The 20879-nt window shown below is 36.7% G+C and overlaps 1 protein-coding gene across 1 annotated transcript in view; it reads right to left on the bottom strand.

Moving 5' to 3' along the window:
• Nucleotides 1-2601: 2601 nt before the first annotated feature.
• NCKAP1L (NCK associated protein 1 like) overlaps nucleotides 2602-20879 on the bottom strand; it is a 97262-nt gene continuing 78984 nt past the window's right edge. Inside the window, exons 30-31 of the mRNA XM_072406369.1 lie at nucleotides 16375-16464; nucleotides 2602-3489 (exon numbers count right to left, since the gene is read on the bottom strand). Of these exons, the coding sequence (XP_072262470.1) occupies nucleotides 3370-3489; nucleotides 16375-16464 (210 nt within the window). The 3' untranslated portion in view covers nucleotides 2602-3369. The remainder of the gene's footprint in view (nucleotides 3490-16374; nucleotides 16465-20879) is intronic.

Genomic DNA, 20879 nt, shown 5'->3' with positions numbered 1-20879 from the left:
AACTTCTGGGTATCCTATATGCAGTAGTTTAGTTTCTTCTCTCACAAAACAGAACTACCCCTACTGTACCTACTAACCTTAGTTAGTAGTAGTAGTTTTCTGAAGGCAGCATGTAATAGGTGGACATACTGGATCTGATTTATTAAAGCTCTCCAAGACTAGAGAAGATAGACTATCATGGGGGAACCTGGAGGATCCGGCAAACCTGAAATGGATTTTGTGGAATCATTTAATAATATTTGGCAAATGTTTTCAATTCTGGACCAGATCTATTCCAGGTTTGCTGGATCCCCCAGTTTCTCCCATGACAGTCCATCTTCTCCAGTCTTGGAGGGCTTCAATAAATATGACCCACTGGGTCTCACCCACATTTTTTCACACTCTACAAGCTATGTACAACATAAAATGATCTCACCAATGTCACAAATGATGTCCTTGGTGGATTGTGGGATATAAATATAATCATTCACTTTACCCTAAAACCAAAACCACCCAGATCAAACAGCATTTATGGTACTTTCAAAAAGCTCTGATCTGAAAAAGGGACAGTTCTATAAATTTCTGTTAGTAACAAATATGTTTTTTAGGTTGCTTACTTAGCAAAAACAAATATCACTCCGCAAGAAATAAATTACTGATATTAGCATAGATTTGAAGATTTGCTGACGTCAGCCATCCAATTACATGTAAGCAAAAGTATGTTTTTATTTTCATATTTCCTTGCACATGGTTGGGTATTTAACAGTTCTCTGAAAAGATTTTAACTCATTTACTTACAGAGGGTAAATTCACTTTGCTAAGTTAACGACCTGAAAGCGGTACTAAACCCTCCTATAATCACTTCCCATTCCTGTTCTGTCCCATTGCCATCTTCTTTGTTCTCTTCATAGTTGTGATCTTTGGCCATCTTGATATCATAAATATATAATAATAATAAAATAAACAATAATAAATATGTATTTATCATCTCCCTCTTTATATATATTTTTTCTATGTTTAGATGGTTAAAAACCTTTTCATTTTTCACTTTTTTGTGGTCTTACCAGGTAGATTTCCCTTTCACTTTCTGTCTGAATGTTACAGCAGGGAATAGGAGGAGACCTCATCAACGTGGGGGTTAAACTCCCCTAGACAAATGTCACCAGAACAGGTTTAGAAGATTTCACCTCTATTCCTGTTCCTGTAACAACTTAAAATTATTGGTTTTACAAACATTTTGTATACAGTTTTAGCCAGGCAGCAATTAACTTTCAAAAGAAGCACAAGTGCAACCAAAGTCCTCTTCAATGTGGAACATGCATCCTGCTGTGCCAAAGGATTAGGTTCCCATATTACCCTGTTACTTACATGCACACAGTATCCAATTATAACCCGTGGGGAGTAACTATAGGAGAGGTAAATGATGCAGCTGTAACAGAATTTATCAGCTTAAAGCTGAAATCCAGGTGACAAAAATATGACATTGATAGTCATGCAATAAAGTAAGTACCTCTCTTTCAGTTCTATGGTTTTACATATCCAGGCATAAAAAATTCTGATTCCCAGAAAGTCCTAAAATATCACATCTAATCTGAGATGTAAAAGCACACATATCCCACCGTGTTATTATTTAACAAAAATGAAGCCAACATGGTGAAACCGTGTGTGAACAAAAGTAAGTACGTCCTCTTGATTCAATACTGCAGAGGACCACCTTTAGCAGCAATACTTTGAAGAAATACTTTTTCTGTATGACTTCATCAGTTTCTCACATTGTACCTTAAAGCTCTCCAAGACTGCAGAAGATACACTGGATCACCCAGCTTCACTGATGAAAGTATGTCTTCTCCAGCCTTGAAGAGCTTTACTAAATCAAGCCCATTGCTTTGGATTACTTTGAGCAGAATAATGCTGTTAGTTGAACCCCATTAATGTGTTTACAGGAGAAGGGAGTGCATGGATGATCTCATTGGTGTGCTTCTTTATTGTCCACTTACAGTCTGAAACCTGGAACAAGCTGTATTGCTAAGGAAACCTATGCTGGGAGATACCTAGGCTGCCATTGTCAAGATATTTCTAAAAAGGAAGTTGACTTAATGCGTCACCTTTATGACTTCAATACTTTATATGTCATTGACCTGAAAAAAGCATGCTGCATGCCAAGTCAAAATTCTTCATCTGGATACCTGTACCAGGTCTGATATCACTGTAGCCATTTCATTAGCATTACAGCTAGGTATCTGGAACTTTTAAGAGCAGGCAGCAATGGCTGCATTTCATGTTTTAAGTACAGGTTTCCTCACCTGCAGTATAGTCCCCGAGTCGTCCTGGTTTGGCTACCTGGATCACAAGATTGACTAAACAGAACTACAGAAATACATATAATATCCTTGAGACATTTAGCTGTTTGCTCTGTGCGCTCTTCAAAAGGACATCTTCCTCTTCCTTAATGTCTGTATTCTTCACTGTGACAACAATTATTAAAACCCTCAAAGGCCTTTTTTTTAAAACCTTTGATGTATGTTCCACTGGACCGAAAGCCAGTCCTGTGTTCTTTGTCTCACATATTTTTCTATCTCCATTTTCCTACATGTACAGTTATGTTAAAAACGAATTAAACCATTTTAGCAGAATAACATTTTAATAAGAGACAGACGATATAAGACAATGCTTTATGACAGCCTTCCAAAGGTTAGTACTTGTAAATACAGTTACAAAACATCCTAAACATGAGATGAATGCAGAAAAGATACACACGATTAAATGATGGAACAGCAATAATAACCTGATAACGGCAGCGACATTTCTGCCTTCCTTAAATGCCACTTTTTACTTGCTCTCATCATTGATCTCTCCTGCACCTTTTCTGCAGTAGTACAATGTGTATTATTCAGTAAATGTGGCCAGGCAAGGCAGATTTCAGTGAAGTGCCCAGAAAAACAAATGAGAATACAAGAAAACAACGACAACTATGATATTTTAAAAGCAATGCAGCATGTGATTTACTTTGGCTGCAGGCAGTTATAATTGGCAGCAGAATCCTTTGTGTTCCAATGTTATTATTTTGCCTTAGCTAGCGGTCCCTGAAAACACTGTTTCAGCTTCCTTGTTATTAAAAGTGATAGAGCAAAAGAATCATTCCAGCTCTTACACAGCGGGAGTTATTGATGATAACATTATTCTGCACACTTGCAGTGGAGGAATGTAAAAATGAACCCTTAGGCACTGCTGATCACATTAACCTGAGTACCAGGACTTTGTAAATGTTGTTCATTTCTTCAACTGATGCATGTTGGGAAGGTGAAGGTTAGACAGTCATGTACACTGCTTTCCACGCTATATTGGTGCTTGTACCTCTCTGTGGATATGGTATGTAATAGTACCATGCATTTAGGAGCCGATCATGGTTGTAAAGGTACGATGAACTTCATGGTAAGCATTTCGGAGTAACACATAAGGGAAGCAGGATTCCAGCATGTCCACACTAAGGAATGAGGATTCTTCAACAATCTGTAAGAAAAAAAAAGTTATAATCACTTAGCTTTGAAATGTTAAAACGTAATTCCCTGTTGACCCAAAAATGGATCTAAAAGTATATCTAAGATAAAACAATGGATAGTTTACCAAAGAAGGGTTCTCCCTTAGTATACAATACATACAGTTGCCAAGCCTGATTTGGTTATAATAATACAGAAAGCGGAATACGGCTTTTTTTGGCAAAACAATAAAAGATTATTTACTTCAATAATAGGTGGAAATCTTAAACAAATCCTTTGCGAAACACAGTGCTCCTATGCTAACAAGGTAACTCAGAGATCAATGTTTACATTTCACCAGGGTTATTAATTATTATTAATATTAATATTATTATTAATATTAATAAACGGGATTTATATAGCGCCAACATATTACGCAGCACTGTACATTAAATAGAGTTTTCACCGGTATTTACAAGTTTACTAGTGTTAACAAGTATGATTTTTACAGTATATTATGAAAATTAGCATAATATTTCTAAAAAGGTATAAAATCTTTATGCACTCAGTGTCAGTGTTTTTGATAAAACTCGCTAAGTCTCTGAGTCCCCTGAAGGAGCCATAGAGCGAAACGTGTCAGACGGAACAAGACTTGAATGAATTTTCAATATGATCCTACATGAAATGTAAACATTGATCTCTGAGTTACCTTGTTAGCATAGGATCACTATGTTTAACAAAGGATCCATTCCCTTCTTTGTTCTTTCTCTTTCTTTATTTTTATATACTTAAGACAAATAAATACAAATAATTGTGAGTAAGGGTATATAAATATAAATATCTATATATATATAGGAAATCTGTACATTGCTCAGACAGGACAATGCAGTAGGTTTTCTTTGATACAACCTTTCCAGCACCACATACTTACCTTTGCTTTAATCCAATCAGATCTTGGACCCTTTGGGAACATATCCCAAGTTTTTTACTTTTAAAGCAGGTATTCTTTACTATAAATCAAAGTCTGAAAAAAATAACATGATTTAAACCCCCTGACAACTTTTTGAGCAAAGCCCCTCTTAACAAAATTGCTTGGGAGGAGGGTTGGTCAAAGGGACCTATGACCTAGGTGAAAAAAATGTAAAGCATATATTGTCCAAAAAGAAAAGTACAAATGGGAAGACACATTTTTAAAGCTGCCTTACTTTTTGAGTCTATTCAAAGTCCCTTGGCATATTATTGCCATTGCTAAGGGGTTTAGGAAGTATGTCCTTTGAAATCTGATACCAATAACCCATGATTGCTTTAAAAACATTTTCCTCATATATTTTAACTTCAATTAAAAATAAATACTTTTTTTTTTAAATCAACAAAAAAATTGGTAAGCAGCTTCAAAAACACGCTTTTGTACATTTATTTTTTTACTCACGTTTCCATTGCTTATCCTAAACTTCCCAGCAATATTGGTGACAATACTGTCTTTAGAGGATTTGTAATTTACTAAAAAATGGTAGAAGGCTTACAAATTTGTTTTTTAGGGTATACCTTAACTATATATATATAAAAAGCATATGATTGGGGTGTGTTAGCATAAGTCTTCTCAATCACCCCAGCAATTTTGGTGACTGAGGTGTAAGGAATCTCACCCTCTCACCATTGAGAATATTCCTACAGAAGTGAAGAACAAGAGGAACACTTGGGGCTGAGGAAGGTACAGAGCACTTGTGCAGCCGCACACTTTGCCCTAATATATAGGAGGAAGTTGCAGGTATGTAAATCCCGGCTTAAAAATCATACATTTAACATAGTCCTGCTCCTCCCATCTTCTAAATTTGACTTTTTCAGTAACAAATCAAGATTCCCATATGTTTATTGGACAATATATCCAATTTAACTGCTTGTTTAGAGATGTGGTTGTGCATCACAAAATGTAACTACAAATTCTTTGACAGGTAATATATTTTACATTCATCCAATTTTGATATTAGCAGTTAGAATAGAATTACCAGTTAGAGCAACTGTGTTTGTCTACAATGCACAGAGGTATCCAAAGTATTAGTTCCCCACAAGTGATCCTGAAATAGTGAACACACTGTGGTGTATAAAGCATACGCTGCACTGAATTACAGACAGACATCAGCTCCTGGGGACAGATCAGTACATGTCTCATGCATTTCTATTAGCTTCCACCAGTTTGATTTATTAATTCATGCTTAACATGAATGTTACAACCCTGTTTTGTGATTTTATAATTTCACACTTCATTTTGATTTAAAAAAGAAGAGTGGTTTGGATTATTGTGCTTGTTGCACTGGAACATGGACGGCATTGTGACATGTGTCAGAAAACAGCACCACGATGGCTAATCTTTCAATGTTTTATATTACAGCATAACTGATCCCTGTGGATGAACTCACACAGAAGCCCAGGTTCTCTTTTTTAACCAAATATGTCTAATGCACACATACAGCCAAATACATTACTTTAAAGCCTAACATGTAGCATACACATAAATACAAAGAGGAAATACATACATGGGAGGTTTTTAGTCTGCCAAAGGATTTGTATTTTTAGTGCTGAGGCTTACATAACTTGACCTCACAGGTCTACCTAGTTAGGGAAAGGATCTAAACTTTCATATACAGGTCCCCCTGCTCTCCTTTTTTACTTGACAGTGAAAGTATAGGGAGCACTTTGATGAGTTTAATAATCTGACACTTTATGTTGTCTTCCAATCAGCATGCTCCTTGCATCATCCCTGATTGGCTCATTTTACTTCTCCTTCCCACTCAGAGCTTAGCTTTAAATTGATTAAAAGGTTAAGGAAGTATTTTCCCAAATTGACAAGGTCAGGGAAACTGAAACATAACCTATTCTGGATAAATAATCTCACACAAGGAGTTATCATGTGAAACGTTTTCCTGAATTAAATGGTAAAATTAAGGGGAAAATGTAGTAAAATCCTAATTAGAGCAGGACAGATGTGTTTACCACTTTGGTTCCTAACAGGACCTATGGTGGCCATATGCAGTCTTCATGGTTTTGTCCTTACTGGGTACAAGCAAGCATTGGTTAAACACATTATTATGCATTTATTATCAGTTACTGTAAGGTTGTTTGGGAAACAGGGTGTCCTTGTTAAAACTTGCAACACTTCTACTAATGCTGTAGCTCTTGGTGCATGATCTAACACCTTTACCATGGCCAGATAGGACTGCAGCTGCACCAACTAGTACCCAATATAAAACAGGGCATACATGTTTTTTGTAAGTGACTATTTGCATTCACCTTCTTCCCCTCCATCCTTTTGCCATTGATGGTTGCCTTTAGTTTCCATTGCACTTTGTAGCACCCATGAGCATGTAAAGTTATCCCTAAATCTGACTAGTAAGTAGGCAGTGTAATCTGTCATTTGTGTACTGTCAGTTTGACTTTAACGGTGCAGTATCAATGCATAACATCATTTCTTTAGTCAAGAAAAGAAGTCTATCATGGAAAACATATTGTACAGAGATAAAAGAAATCTACAAATTTGACATATGAAGGGAATAACAAGTAATGGAACAATGATCATTGCCGCATGAATGAGAGTGTCCTAATAAGAAACCCCTGCTACGCATTAATGAGAAGCCACTATATTTCCCTCTAGACCATGTTTATTCCACAGTAAATGGGTAATAGGAATTATCATGTGTCTTCACAGACAGACAAATGAAGCAAGGGTTGGTAAATACATGTATTGATTTAGACAGCTTTGGTCATTCTCATCCCCACTGTGATAATACAGAGCTGCTCAAAAATAGGCCCAAACTTCATTACATCTGTCACAGCGAGTGCACATCAGCTCTCAGTGCAGAAAAAAACACCCACACCGAATTAGCTATGTAATTGGCTTTGCTGAGCAAACCTAACCAAGCAAATAGAAAATACTTAAATTATTTAACATTATTGGAAATTAATTATCCGTTTTATTTTGGAAGACTTGAAAAAGAGAAGATTTTGTCAGATGTATGAATTCTACATGATTGCTCATCATATGTCTGGAGCCTTCTTGGCTAACCTAAACCTGCCGGAGAAATGGATAAAAGTAAAGCTTTTTGTCAAATATATAAAACTTTTCTTTCTTTAAAAATTGACATTTGCTGGTGAAAAGTCCTATACATCAGGTATCCCACTCCTTTACGTCTGGAGTCCCCTATATGAATCAAACTCCTATTTGAAATCAGGTCCTATCCTACATATTTACATCAGTGCCCCTTCTTCCAGCACTGTGTAGAACAACAGGGTCAGAACATGGTTATGAGTAGGGTACCCTACAACAGTGGTCCCCAACCTTTTGCAGCTCGCAGACCACTGATTCTACATATTACGGACTGTGCATGTCCTGTGTCACTCAAAGGGGAAGAAACCTCCCTGAGTGATGTTATAATGCCAGAATCTGCACAGTCTCCAGAGACACAACCAGCCCTGAGCCTGCAAACCGTACAACAGACATGGTCCGCAACTCTGGCTGGTGCGCCCCTCCTCAAAAGGGGTCCTTTCCCTGACCCCCCTGGGGGGTGCACTGGCCAGAGCCGTGGACCACTGCTGGTCTTCGTGCTCTTATGACCCACCTGTCAGACAGGCGAGAAACAGGATCGGGGGCCTCTGCCCTACAAGCCCTCTAGAGTAAGCGGCACAATATTAATCAAAACCTCTGCTCCTACACCACTGACCTAGTACCTTTGATTGTTTTAAGATTTTGAGCAGTGAATTTCACAGGGACACAGTCTGATGCAAGTGGTATATCAGCTTTATAATCTGTAGTTTAGTATGTTGCCTAATCTTATATTCATAGCAGGCAACAATTTTATCTCCTATTTATAATGTGCCAACATATTACTTAGCACTGTAATATAAGGAAGGGCTGCAGGTGACAAGCCTGCATATTTGACAAGTACAAATCGCACATGAGGTGAGGAAGAACCTACCCAATTGTACTTACAATATGGGGGAGGTTGGTATACAATTGGTAGGGGAAAAGACACTGTGGCTAATCAGTAATGATTAAGAGAAGATGAAAAGGTCTTGCAGAGAGTGAGGCAGCCCTAGGTTGGATGTGCAGGCACAATGCTGTCTGATGCTGATCTTTCATTCCATCTTTAGGCATAAACATATATTGAGAATAGAGTTAGATACCTCAGACACCTTTGGAATTAGGTTATCTCAAGAGAAACAAGGGCTAATTGGAAAAATATAAGTATCTGTGCAACTGCTACTTTCCCCTGGGCCTCTTGGCCGGTGATGTCCACTGATTCTCAGAGAAGGGATCACTTTATTCCTGCTAACAAATGTCTTTGACCACTTTATGAGTACACTAAGCTTTAATATAGAAATAAAACCTATAGCTTTCTAATGCAGTGTCCAAGTGACCCCTGCATATGACAGTGATCCCTACCAACTATACAAAGGACTTTGCTAAAGTGTGGTCTTCCTGTCTAAGGTGTTGAATTATTATCTGATGTATTGTCAATGTGTGTTAAATATCCAATCTAACATGTGGAAGACCATTGTTTGAGGGATCTCGGATTATTAATTAATACATGCAATCCGTGTTCCTAATTATAGTATATGATACTTTGCGCTTAATAAAATGTGCATGTTTTTTACTTCAGCACAGAACATTTTTCTTCTGTCTCCTAGCAGCATCTTGGATACTCAGGAAGAAATGTCAGAGTATTTCCATATATCTGATTCATTTTCAACACCAAGATGATTCTTTTTAACCTTGTCCTGTCTGAAAAATTCTTCATTGTAACCTAGCTGCAAAAACACTCAAGTAGTGTCTAAAAACAGGCAGCACGGAGGTAAAATTATTTACAGTGTGACACAGAAGGAAAAGATGGGTGTACTCTAACAGAGTACTCAGTAACATGGCTGCAAAGTCTGGAAAGTTACTGGTACAGAATTTATTAGAATTTTTTCTGTATGTAGTACAGCTACAGTATGTCACACGACACAAAGCCTAAGTATAAAGGTTTTTCTTATTAACTTGTATTTATATAGGACCAACGTATTATGCAGTTCATTACAAAGTCCAATGTCATATCACTAACTGTCCCTCAAAGGGGCTCGCAATCTAATGTCTCTACCATATGTCATTACCACAATGAGGGAAAGACAATTATACTAATTACATATTTTTGGGATGTGAAACTGGAGTTTCTGGAGGAGACCTCCAACACGGGGAGAACATACAAACTCCATGCAGATAGTGTCCTGGCCGAGACACGAACCTGGGACCTAGCACTGCAAAGGCCATAGTGCTTGCCACTGAGCCACCATGCTGCCCTCATGTCAAACAAAATTTAAGGTAATAATTTAAGATAAACAAATAAAATTTTAGGTAATATTAAAACTCTTAGAATAAACAGACATTTAGATTAAGGGTCCTCCAGGTAACACTTTCCAGAGAGGTACTGGAGCAAAACTTGTTATAAATTGAGGGCTTTCGATGCAGACAATTTAGGGAGGGTGCAGATGTAGATTTCTAAATTAATAATAAAGGAATTATTAAAAAGCCAGTCCAAATATTGATAGATTGAATCTAACTACATGTTAGGAGGTTTATTGGATTTTACTTGACAAAGAATATCACATTTGTCTGGTAGACTTATAAATTTAAATGTTTTTTTTAGTTATATATAGTGGTATTATAGAAAGACTGCATAAGTATAAGCAAGCAATTTAGCCTAGTGACTGATTTTGAGGCTCAGAGGACAGGTTATAGTCAAGGTTGGCCCATTAAGGCCAGTATGTTCCTTCTTGCTGTTGGCAGTATAGCACTGACAGATTTTAACTTAGTTTATAGTCCATAGATCTCCTCCAGTCACTTCCTGTCTGCATGTACCCACTTTATCGTCACCTGCATATCAGGGCGAGATCTAAGCAATTATATTTCCGCAGGCAAGAGCTGTAGGAGGGAAGTAACTGCATTACAGTCAATACAGCTGTACATCAATCATCAAAAGGGTTAGTTGCAATACATTATTTGGATAAAAACACAGCATCCTAAATTTCATACAGGTGGGTTGCAAAGTTCTCTCTGCATTTAGAATTGGTGGTATGGCACAGCCACTCTAATAAAAGAAGGCCCTTATAAAAAAGAGAAACTGGAAAGATCGACAGAATTTAATTAGTCCAATATAAAAAATCTTTTAACAACCACATTTACAAGAAGAAAAGGGAGCCAAATTTGTAGTATTCAGTTTTACATATAATTAAATTATCCAATAAATGGTATCAATTCCACTACACATTATGCATGGTGATCATATAAAGGAATTTTTGACTTTTGGCACTAGCAGTCCACTTTATCCCTTTTGATCCCCTGAAACAAGGTATACTATTTGCTAGAGGCTACAGTGAGCCATTGTTGAAAATATAAGGCTATCTTCCTCCCAGGCACAAAATCAGTTAATGTTCTCTACTGAGCTATATCTGTTCAACATTTGTGCTAATCCACCTTCCCTTGTGTTTATTGTCTGGCATAGTCTTTATCAATCCCTATTTCTAATAATATTCTATGGTGGCCCACTCTAACACACTATGTTTTAAGCCCTCTGGCAGGGAAGATTAAGGACCTTTCTAGCTCTTACCAATTTCCTAAGCAAGGATGTGGGGGCTAGTGCATTAGCTCTTAACTTCTGCTCCCTCCTATAGTATCAGCTCTGTCCACTCTCATTAGCAGCACTGGCCCTCTCTAGGCATTTGCATTTAAATTGCTTTTGCCTGTAATGCTGGGTGCATTTCCCAAATATAAACCTGGAAAATAAGAAGTAACATCGGAAAAGGGAATTTTTTTTGTGAAAGGACGAAAGGACAGGGAGGAAAAAACCATGATTGATATGCACAGGAACAACTCTAGGAAAATACTTAATATGATGTTATGCTGTCAAACTGCTCATATTTGTATAAATATATATTTTGAGAAAAAGCATAAGCCCTTAAGTTCCTGTCTGGTAATAAAAGGTTGTTGCAACAGGACAGGAAGTGAGGGAAACTCTCTAACAGCAATACAGACGAATATTAAAATGTTTCTCTTAAAGGAATGCTATGATCAAATATGATATTGTCTGTTTTTCTGATCCTGTAGTAGTAATCTAGAAAATTATCTGGGTATCAGAAGTAGTATCAGAAAATTATCTGGGTATCAGAAGTAGTATCAGAAAATTATCTGGGTATCAGAAGTAGTATCAGAAAATTATCTGGGTATAGATACAATTTAAGCTTCAGAATCCTTCCAGAAAAGTTTCTTGATCTAATTGTCCAATTTGTTAATGGTTTATCGAGTGTCTGATCTTGCTGTGAAGAATAAAGACTAGGTTTGTCCTCTGGTTCCAGATCCTTTTTGGCCCTTGTGCTTTTACTGTGCTGAAAATCCAGTTTTTCACCTAACATAACCCTGTGCCTGACAGCCCTTTAAATTATGATTTGGTATTTTGGTGTTAGATCAAGGCCAAGACTTAGTAATGTTGGACAAAGGTGAGCATTCGGGACTCACAAGACGCTCTACCACCTCTGGATACACAAAGGGTTTACACATATTAAACAATTACCAAGTTTTATTTGTAATGTATTTATTTAATTTCAAGCCAGACTATGCCGGGGTCATATCTAGAGCATAGCATACAAATATTCATCTTCTGCAGAGCCACTTGTTGTATGCTTCTTTTACTTTGTACCTGAGCTACACATTAGTCGGGTAAACATTTGAAGGCAACCTGATGATAGTTTTTATTTAATTAGCAAGAGGGTTTAATAAATTTTCTAGAAATCCCCAACAAAACCCTTGTGAGCTCTGCTTAGCACAACTAAAATCTGAAAGAGATGCACAATATAGACAAATTAAATTTGTTCTAAACGCTTAAATCTACTAATTTGTTACACACGCTACTGCAATCTATCTTTCATGATTGTTTCCAGCAACAATTGACTGAAAGATGAATGAACAAGTGCTGTACATTCAGCACCATTCTGTTCAATGGAGGGAAAAAATGAGCGTGCGGCACCCCGCTGGGCTCTCCTCTTTTCACTTCTATTGGACCACCAGGAAGGATCCATGAACGACGTCGGACAACCTCTGTACAGATTCTTGTCCGAGGTGAGCCTGACAGCTCGTATCAGCCGAGAATCATCTGACGTGTGTTTGTAGCCTTATACTTTGCTATATATATTGACATATGGAACCATATTGTCAAATAAATATTAATGTATCTTATGCTAGCACAAGTGATGGCAACTGTTTATAAGAACACGAATGCAAGAAAAGGCTCAAGGAATTGCACCTATAGCTTTAAATTGTGCCACATCTTAAAGAAAACCTGCCAAGAGACTGTGGAAGCTGCCATTGATATGATGATATTCCTCCAATTTTAATTTGTTCTCTAAATTACTGATGCAGAACAAGGAGTAAGTCAAGTCTGAAGTTCCATTTCTAGGTCAGTGAAACAAAAAGTACAAAAAGTCATCATTATAGGCACGCAACTAACTTTTTTCTAAATAGGCCAGCAAGGTGGCAGGTTATAGGTTTCTCTTTTAATGACTTGCATTTAAACTAATTGTTACTTGTATAAACTAGTAGTAAAATTTGATGAACTGGTTTACATTTTATATTTTTAATACAAATGTATTATTCTCATTGGGAAAAAGTGTGGCATAGTAGCCACTGGTAGGCTAGTAGGACAGAAGGTAGAATGTAGATTTAAACTGATCTAAGTTTTTTAAATGCATTCAGCAACCTGCACTCAGGGGTAAAAGTTATGCAGGGGTTTAATAAAGTAATATATATATATATATATATATATATATATATATATATATATTATAATATTTATTGGCCAGAGAGAACCAGTCTAACTCTGATTTTTCTTTCCTGTCATTGGCCAGTGTGGGTTTGACTCATATGGATTGCTAAGCAATAAATACAGTTATAATATACACTTTACTAAAGGAGAGCTGCTGTAATCACTCTTCTCCCCATTAGTTGGGCTAGAAAATGTTTGCTATTTCCAGTACACGCCACTGGCAATTTAGCTCATTGTTGACAAACGCCACCAATGTTATAAACACAGGGTTAACAGTGATGTACACCCTTAAATTAGCTATATAAGTACTTAAAGAAAAAACAATCACAGTTGGGATAATAATGGAAGAATCCAAAGTCTTTTGGGATTTTTGTGAAAAATGTATATGGCCCCACAATAATGAGAGTCAAGGGTCATAGGTCACCTGATGGAACTGACAGTTGCTACTTTGTGAACTGTCTGACTTCATCCCCACAATGTTAAAACATAAATATTAGGCCAGACAACTGATATCACAGCATCTTGACCTCAGGGGACCTTAGATTCCGATTGCTAAAGGCTTATTCAAACCTCTGCATTTCACATTTATTGCTGCACATTTATTGCTGCATGGTAGATGCTCTTACATAATTATTGCAGTGGACAGGATTTTCTTTATGTAAATCTTTCTGGCCATTTAAAAAAAGTCTGTACTAAAAAAAAACAAGGGCAGCAGGTAAAAATGTTTTAGGGGTTGTTATTTGGCATTTCCATCTGTCTCCTACAACACCAGAGAGGCACGTAGCCGTAAGAATTAGGCGCAGTGCCTACATGACCGGGTGCTGGGGCCTAGCCCAGAGCTTTTGAGGGGTTAAGAAAAAGGGTAGTGTTGCCAGAGGGGGCTGGGCTAGTGTACAACGTGGGAGAGGAGGAGATTAGGAATGGGAGATGTTAAAAGGGGCTGGACGATAGTGAGAGGCCCTCTTTTGGACAGAAAAAGTTTCCCGTCCACCCTCCCTCTTATGTTTAGGTAGAGTTGAGAGGTGGGTTCGTTTTAGAGGTTGGGGTCTTGGAAGGCAGGGATTCAGTGTATTGAAAAGGGGTGGATTTTGGCAGGGGGGGTCCCCTTTGGTGGGGTCTCCCCCTTTATGGTGAACGGATGATTATGGCTCCTGAAGGCAGTGCTGGGCAGCTAGGGGCCAAGGTGGAGATGTTGGAAGGGTTCAATTCTTGTTGGGTGGGATTTTGCCTTCTGAGACCTGCAGCTTGGTTGTTTGGGTGTATAATTGGGAGTTTGATAACATTATGGATACTGTTGTAATGGTTATGTATTATTAAAAGGGGAATTAAGTTGTTGTTGGTTCATTAAGCTATATTCAATGTAATATGTTAACATTATATAATCCCGTTTAATAATAATTATATTAATAATGGAGTGTTATGTTAATCTATGTTAATGTATGCTTATCAAAGTGTAAAATGTAATTTATTTTGGTATTTATTTATTTGGATATTTGTTTGTTAATTATTTGGAAAGTTAAACTTTATTTATTGGTGTTTTAAATAAACGGCTGCTTGCCAGCCAATTTAAATCCAAGATTTTGTGTTGGGGTATTTAATTGGTGGGAGTGGCTGGTATGCAGGGGGAGTTTGGTAGTAGAAGGTAGTTATGACAATGGTGTTTATAAGGGATGGGCTAGAAGGTCCGAGCTACCCGCGTCATGAAACCTTCCATAAGACTTTCGATGCTTGCTGTTGTAGCGGGAGTGTGAAGAGAAAAAGATAAAAATTATTATAGTAAATGAGAAAGTTCTACTTCATTTGTAAAAAAAACTTTTTCAAGTAGAACAACTGTTAAAAAAGACTTTATTTTTTTTATCTATAATTTTGTCTACAAAATTATAGCTTGAAGCGTAACCATCATCTTGTACATGTATGGCTCACATATACCCTTCTTCTCTATGCTTCAGTGCAGCTACCTGTTCCTCTACAGCTAGCAGGAATACCCCAACGTTTCCAGATGGCAAGAATCATGTGACTTGCTCCCATGTGATACTGCCCCAGGCCCTGCAGCCAATCTTTATACAATAGAATTGCTATGTGACTGGGGGAGTGAAATTATTTGTATAGGGAACTTCTTCACTAATAAGAAATGAAAGGAGCACTTCAATACACACTAATGAAAGGGGACACGTGTGATAAAATATCAATGTAGGGGAATAATATACAGCAATGTTAGGTGGCACTTTGCTGACCACAAGTGTAAGAAGAAACACTACTTACCGCCAATGTTGAGGGCACATCTCTCATCTCTAGGGTATTTACAGTAATCACTTATATACAGGGGACGTCCACTTACCATAAGTGTAACAGAAAGTATGTTCATACCACCACCTTGCACCATTAAGCAGACATAGTTAGCGACATAGTTAGTTGGCAAAATAGGCTACCAGCCACTAATGCTAAAAAGGTTCTGGTATTATGGGTTAAAATGATAATTATTGAAAGAGCCCTGGGTTGAAAAAGGAGCATTCACGTTTTGTCACACTCTTTGAAAAGGGGGTTAAACTATTAGCATACCGAAGGCAGAGTATTCTACACAAAATAAATGAAAATACAAGAAAATAAAATCTAGGCTTATTGTGTATATAATTTACCGAAAGAGAACATATTCTATTCAGCAGCAACATTCAGAGATATTATTACATAAAATGATAAAATGGTATACATTTTATTATTCTTTAATAAGTGCACTAAGAGTACAGTATAAAAATACAATGTGCTAGGGCATAGTATTAAACAAAAGCCTTCTATTTTTTAATATTTGAAGAAATTCATCAGATGAGCAAAACATCTTTATCCTGAATTTGTTTCTGTTAATCCTATTATGATCAAGATATTCTTTCCCATTGTGGATTTTAGAAGTTAGAATAAAATCACATAATCCTTTTCTCGGTGGCAGAAAGCAGGGAAATACACTCCTGGTGTGCAAAGTTACTGCGACAGCTGTACATGAAACATCTTTGCACAGGATGTTATTACAGATTAAGTGCAATTCCTGGCAATGAGGTATGAGCAAGCAGCATGGCACTTACTAGATGAATCAGAAGTAAAATGGATTCTCGGTTCTTGGCTTTTAGTTTGTCTGTTTCCTCCCCGAGGTGTAACAGGCTTCCTGATGCCATCTGGAAAAAATGGTCATAAAAAAGGAATGATGAAAATTGGTACTCTTCCAAAAATATGTACGTTGTTTACTTCAGTGTAAAACTATTTACTGTCCTACAGTTTAATATCTTTTTAAGTGTCAAGTTGCATTTCATTAACGGAAATCAATTTAAGATAATATAAACCTGTACCTAATGGATATAAGGAGGCTTCTTACAAAAAGGATGTCTTTCAGGTTGCCTATGGTCAGGTTGCCTAAGGAAGTGGCACCGGCAGCTCTAAGGAGTCCAGATATGCCATGGAACTTGTCCCTGATTCTTAGTGTCAGAGAAGAAAAATGTTGCTGCACACTGATATCATGTGAAAAACCTTCTTGCTTCCAGTTGCAAAACGCTCTCTGATTATTAGATGAACATGTCTAATTGCAGAATCCAGGGCTCTGGTCTTGCAATGAAAACAATAATGTTTTTACATTTTACATTGTTTTACATTTTAAAATTTATTTAGTTACTGACCTGCAACAATCATGGAATGAGTAAATGTATGAAAGTCAGAATTAAGGGTAAGTGACCCATAAACAATCAAAGCCTTTTGATCCATAAAATAGCAAGGAAACTAGTTGTGTGTAGAATCCCTTTAGTATAGGTAAAGTCCCTTTAAAGTTTGAGGGTTGAATCTTAGTTTATTCTAGACAGTTCTTAAATCTGTTCTCCCAGGGAGTGATGGTTGGCTACCTACTGTCATAGGGGAGGAACTTGGCTTTAATTAGGTAGCAGTCACTACCCGGGAGCACTACTTTTTTGGTCTACAGTAATGTTGGTGCCTTTTTAGGAAGATTCTAAGACAAGTTTCATATGCATAGAACTTATTTTTAAGGAAGATATCGTTATGGATCACTGAAAGGGCTAAGGGATTCAGGGCAGGTCATCCCCAGAGTCTGGCTGGGCCCTGAATAATAAACCACTGAGGGGATGAGCCTGCTTCCCAGTGGTAAAGGACTACCGTTGGTACTAAATTTGGGATTGTCATTTTGACGCCACTCCAGAGGAGGAACATTACTCTAACAATTTGTCATTGATTTGAAAGTTCTATAAGGATCCTAACCAGGTCAGCTGCTAGAGTTTGACTTCAATTAAAATATTATCATAATTATATAAGCCATATGGTTATTGCAATACCACAGTATGACTATTTCTGCAAGCAATGCAAAAAAGCAAAAAAAAAAAAATATTTTTCAGCACCAAAGTCGTGAAGTCAGTTTCACTCATTACAATTGTCACACAATGGCTCACTCCAGCATAATAATACAGTAATTAAGTCAATAGTATTTTACAACAATACCACCTCATCAAGCAGCATAAAAATAGTTTTAGGTACACATTATTGCCAGGAAATTTAATATAACTATTATTGTTCTGCCAGTGTAATCAGAAATTCTTGTAGGAGATTAGAAAACGTAGTAATTGATTCTCAGCTGTGAGCTTTTCTGCATCCTAAATTGCTACCACAATATTTTTATGAATTTTAAATAGTTTATTTTATGTGGTGTCCTGAAAAAAATCTGTCGAACATTAATCTGATTCAATAAATTATCTGTGAATTTATTTCAGTAATGAATAATGAGTAAATGTACTAAATAATCACATACACTTTGTATTTGCTTGATGCTTGATTAATGTCTGACTTTTTTGTCTTTAGAAACATTTCTGAAAGCTTTTTTAGAATTGGATTCCCAAACTATCTCATGTTAGGATGGATTAAAATGAAAAGCAGAAATAATTGTTAAAGCTGCATTTACAATGTATAGTTCATGCATAATAAAAGAATTGATATACCAAAGATCCATTTAGATCTTGGCAGCTTGGTGAAATGCATTAAAGTGTGTTAATGCTAGTTATGATCATTCTAATAAATGGGATGGCAACTAAAAAAAAACACCCAAGAGAATGGACATACAATTTTTTTACACTACAGTGCATCACAACACACAGTAGCAGCATTGGAGAAAGCATGGACCACAAAGTTTCTATAAAATATATAATAAAGTCAATGGGGAAATCTGAGGTAAAGTATACCGCAAAATAAAGGAATGTAAACATTTTCCTAGAAAGGGTATTTTATCTTCTAGAAAGTTTTTATTCAGGTCTACAATACTTGACAGACTCTACCAGACTTTGTCAATGAATCAAATGTAAACTATGTAGGACTCCTCCAGTGGTATTTATATTGTACTAGTACATTTCCTGGCATTATGCTGCTAAAGCTGCCAATGTGGAATGGAATGCCAGAGGACCTCTTCTTTGAAATTTGCAGGACCCTGAAAGGGTGTCTTTTTTTTCTAGGTACATTTTGGGCATAGGTTGTGAGGATGAGACATTCTTCCTCTACTATGCCTCCTAACTTTTGCTGTTTGGTGAAGGCAAGGACCTGGCATGGCCATTAAGGGCTGGGGGGACAAATATGTTTTGTTTGTAGCTGAAATAATCCCCCCAGACCACTGTAATACAAAAGGATTTTCTTGAGTTAGATTTGTGGACAAATGGAAGTGTGAAATGTAAAGGGATTATGCCCTTGGGAATATATTAGACTAGGAACAGAAACCTAGTGTATAGAAAAGCAATGGGATGCTGATTAGTGTAATTTCTTTGCTAATTATCCCTATATACTTAACAAAAATACTTGGGAAAAGTTTATTGACAATATTATGTTCAGAGACTTTGAAAAAGTTGACAGCTGGCATAGATTTATGTAAAAACGACATCCTTTTTTAATTTGGAACCTTTTCACAGGTCTCCTTGAAATGCCTAATGGTGACAAACATGTTCTGGAGCTTTAAAATTACCTAAAAGTCAGTGGCCATAGACCCAAAAAATTTGTTCCAGTCATTGCGACTACGCTATATTGTTTAATCTCCTAATTAAAAACAAATACTATAGGGTATCAATTTAAAGAATCTGGCCACAAATTCTCCTGGCTGACAAACTGTTGAAGTCTTCCATATAGAATTGTCAGGGATTGTTCTGTATTTTTGTGTAGGATTATCCATACCCTAACCTAATATTCTCCAAAAAATCTTGCTTGGTCAACTGGCTATTGAATATGGAGTATGTCCTGTAGCACATAATTCCCTTCTTTGTAGTTTTGGGAAAACATTGATTGCCAGCAATCTCCACTTAAGTCAATGGGATGGTGAATCTCTATTGAGAAATCTGAGGGGGAAAATTGCATTTGAAATCAATTGTAAAGTGAATGCGTGGAAATCTATTGATGTCTATAGCAGGAAAACTCTATTGAAGTCAACAGGAAAGCAAATGTATTGATGTCAATGAGCATAACCCTCTATTGAAGACTATGGGAGTAAAACCCAATTGAAGTCAATTTGAAAGCAACTGCAGTTGATGTACTAAAGGAATTAAGGCTGTTCACATAGCAAGGTGAATTATTCCTTTGCAAAGGATATGTCATTTTTCTTGGTAAATGAGGTAAAGCTCTGAAACCATGTGCTAAATGAATTACCTCTTGCAAGTTGATAATCTACCTTAGTTGTGTGAACAGCCTAGATTTCTTTAGTAAATCAGCCCCAATATATTGTAAGTAAATATACTTTACTTTCAATATATTGAGTAATGAGGCAAAAAAAATGTCCACATTGGCACTGTCCATAACTTTTAAATACCAATGCTTAAACATTTTTTTAAATACCTATTTGATGGGGAAAGGGTCTTTCCAATAGGCTAAAGGGTAGCAAAGAAAACACACAAATAATATAACTAACATGTCTGGAGGATGTGGCATGTGATGGGGTTTTGTACTTCATTTTTGTACCCTTTCTTGGAATGTTGATTTTGAATTGCTAGGAAATATGTTATAGATGGTTTAAACTATTTTAAATGTTCGATTTCTGGAATTAGAGAAAAAAAAAAGAAAAGAAACATATTACCCTAAGCGGTCTTTAAGAAAAAAACCCACACAAGGTGGGGAATTTCTCACCTTAATTCTATTTCAAACCAGAGAATACTTTTTATTTTGTGAAAGTGGAAAAATGGGTGAAGGAACCTGGCAAGTGAATGTAAATTCGCCATAGTACAAATATTGAAAGGCAGATTTTGGGCAAATTTTGACGTATGGAATTCCTGTCGGACAATTCTAGGTTGATGTTGCTCACACCATTTTCACTTGGCAAATTTGGGTTGGGATGTGGGCAAATCTGATGACTAAATATTGATAAAAATCCCCTGTACTTTCTGCATGCTTTCTTATCTTGCTGCAGTGTTTCAGTCATCCTATAACTTTCAAGAAGTTTCCAGGCCAACATTTGTTGCCTGTGTCACTGGAGAATATCAGTTTCTCTGCTTGTCAGAATATACAAAGACCATAATATATAATGCAGCAAAACATGGTAATTAGGCTTATTAAAACTACAATAAATGTATTA

This window comes from Pyxicephalus adspersus, chromosome 1 (assembly GCF_032062135.1).
Source record: "Pyxicephalus adspersus chromosome 1, UCB_Pads_2.0, whole genome shotgun sequence".
Taxonomy (NCBI): Eukaryota; Metazoa; Chordata; class Amphibia; order Anura; family Pyxicephalidae; genus Pyxicephalus; species Pyxicephalus adspersus.
Note: the sequence above shows the minus strand (reverse complement) of the source record. Positions and strands in the feature narration are given on the sequence as shown.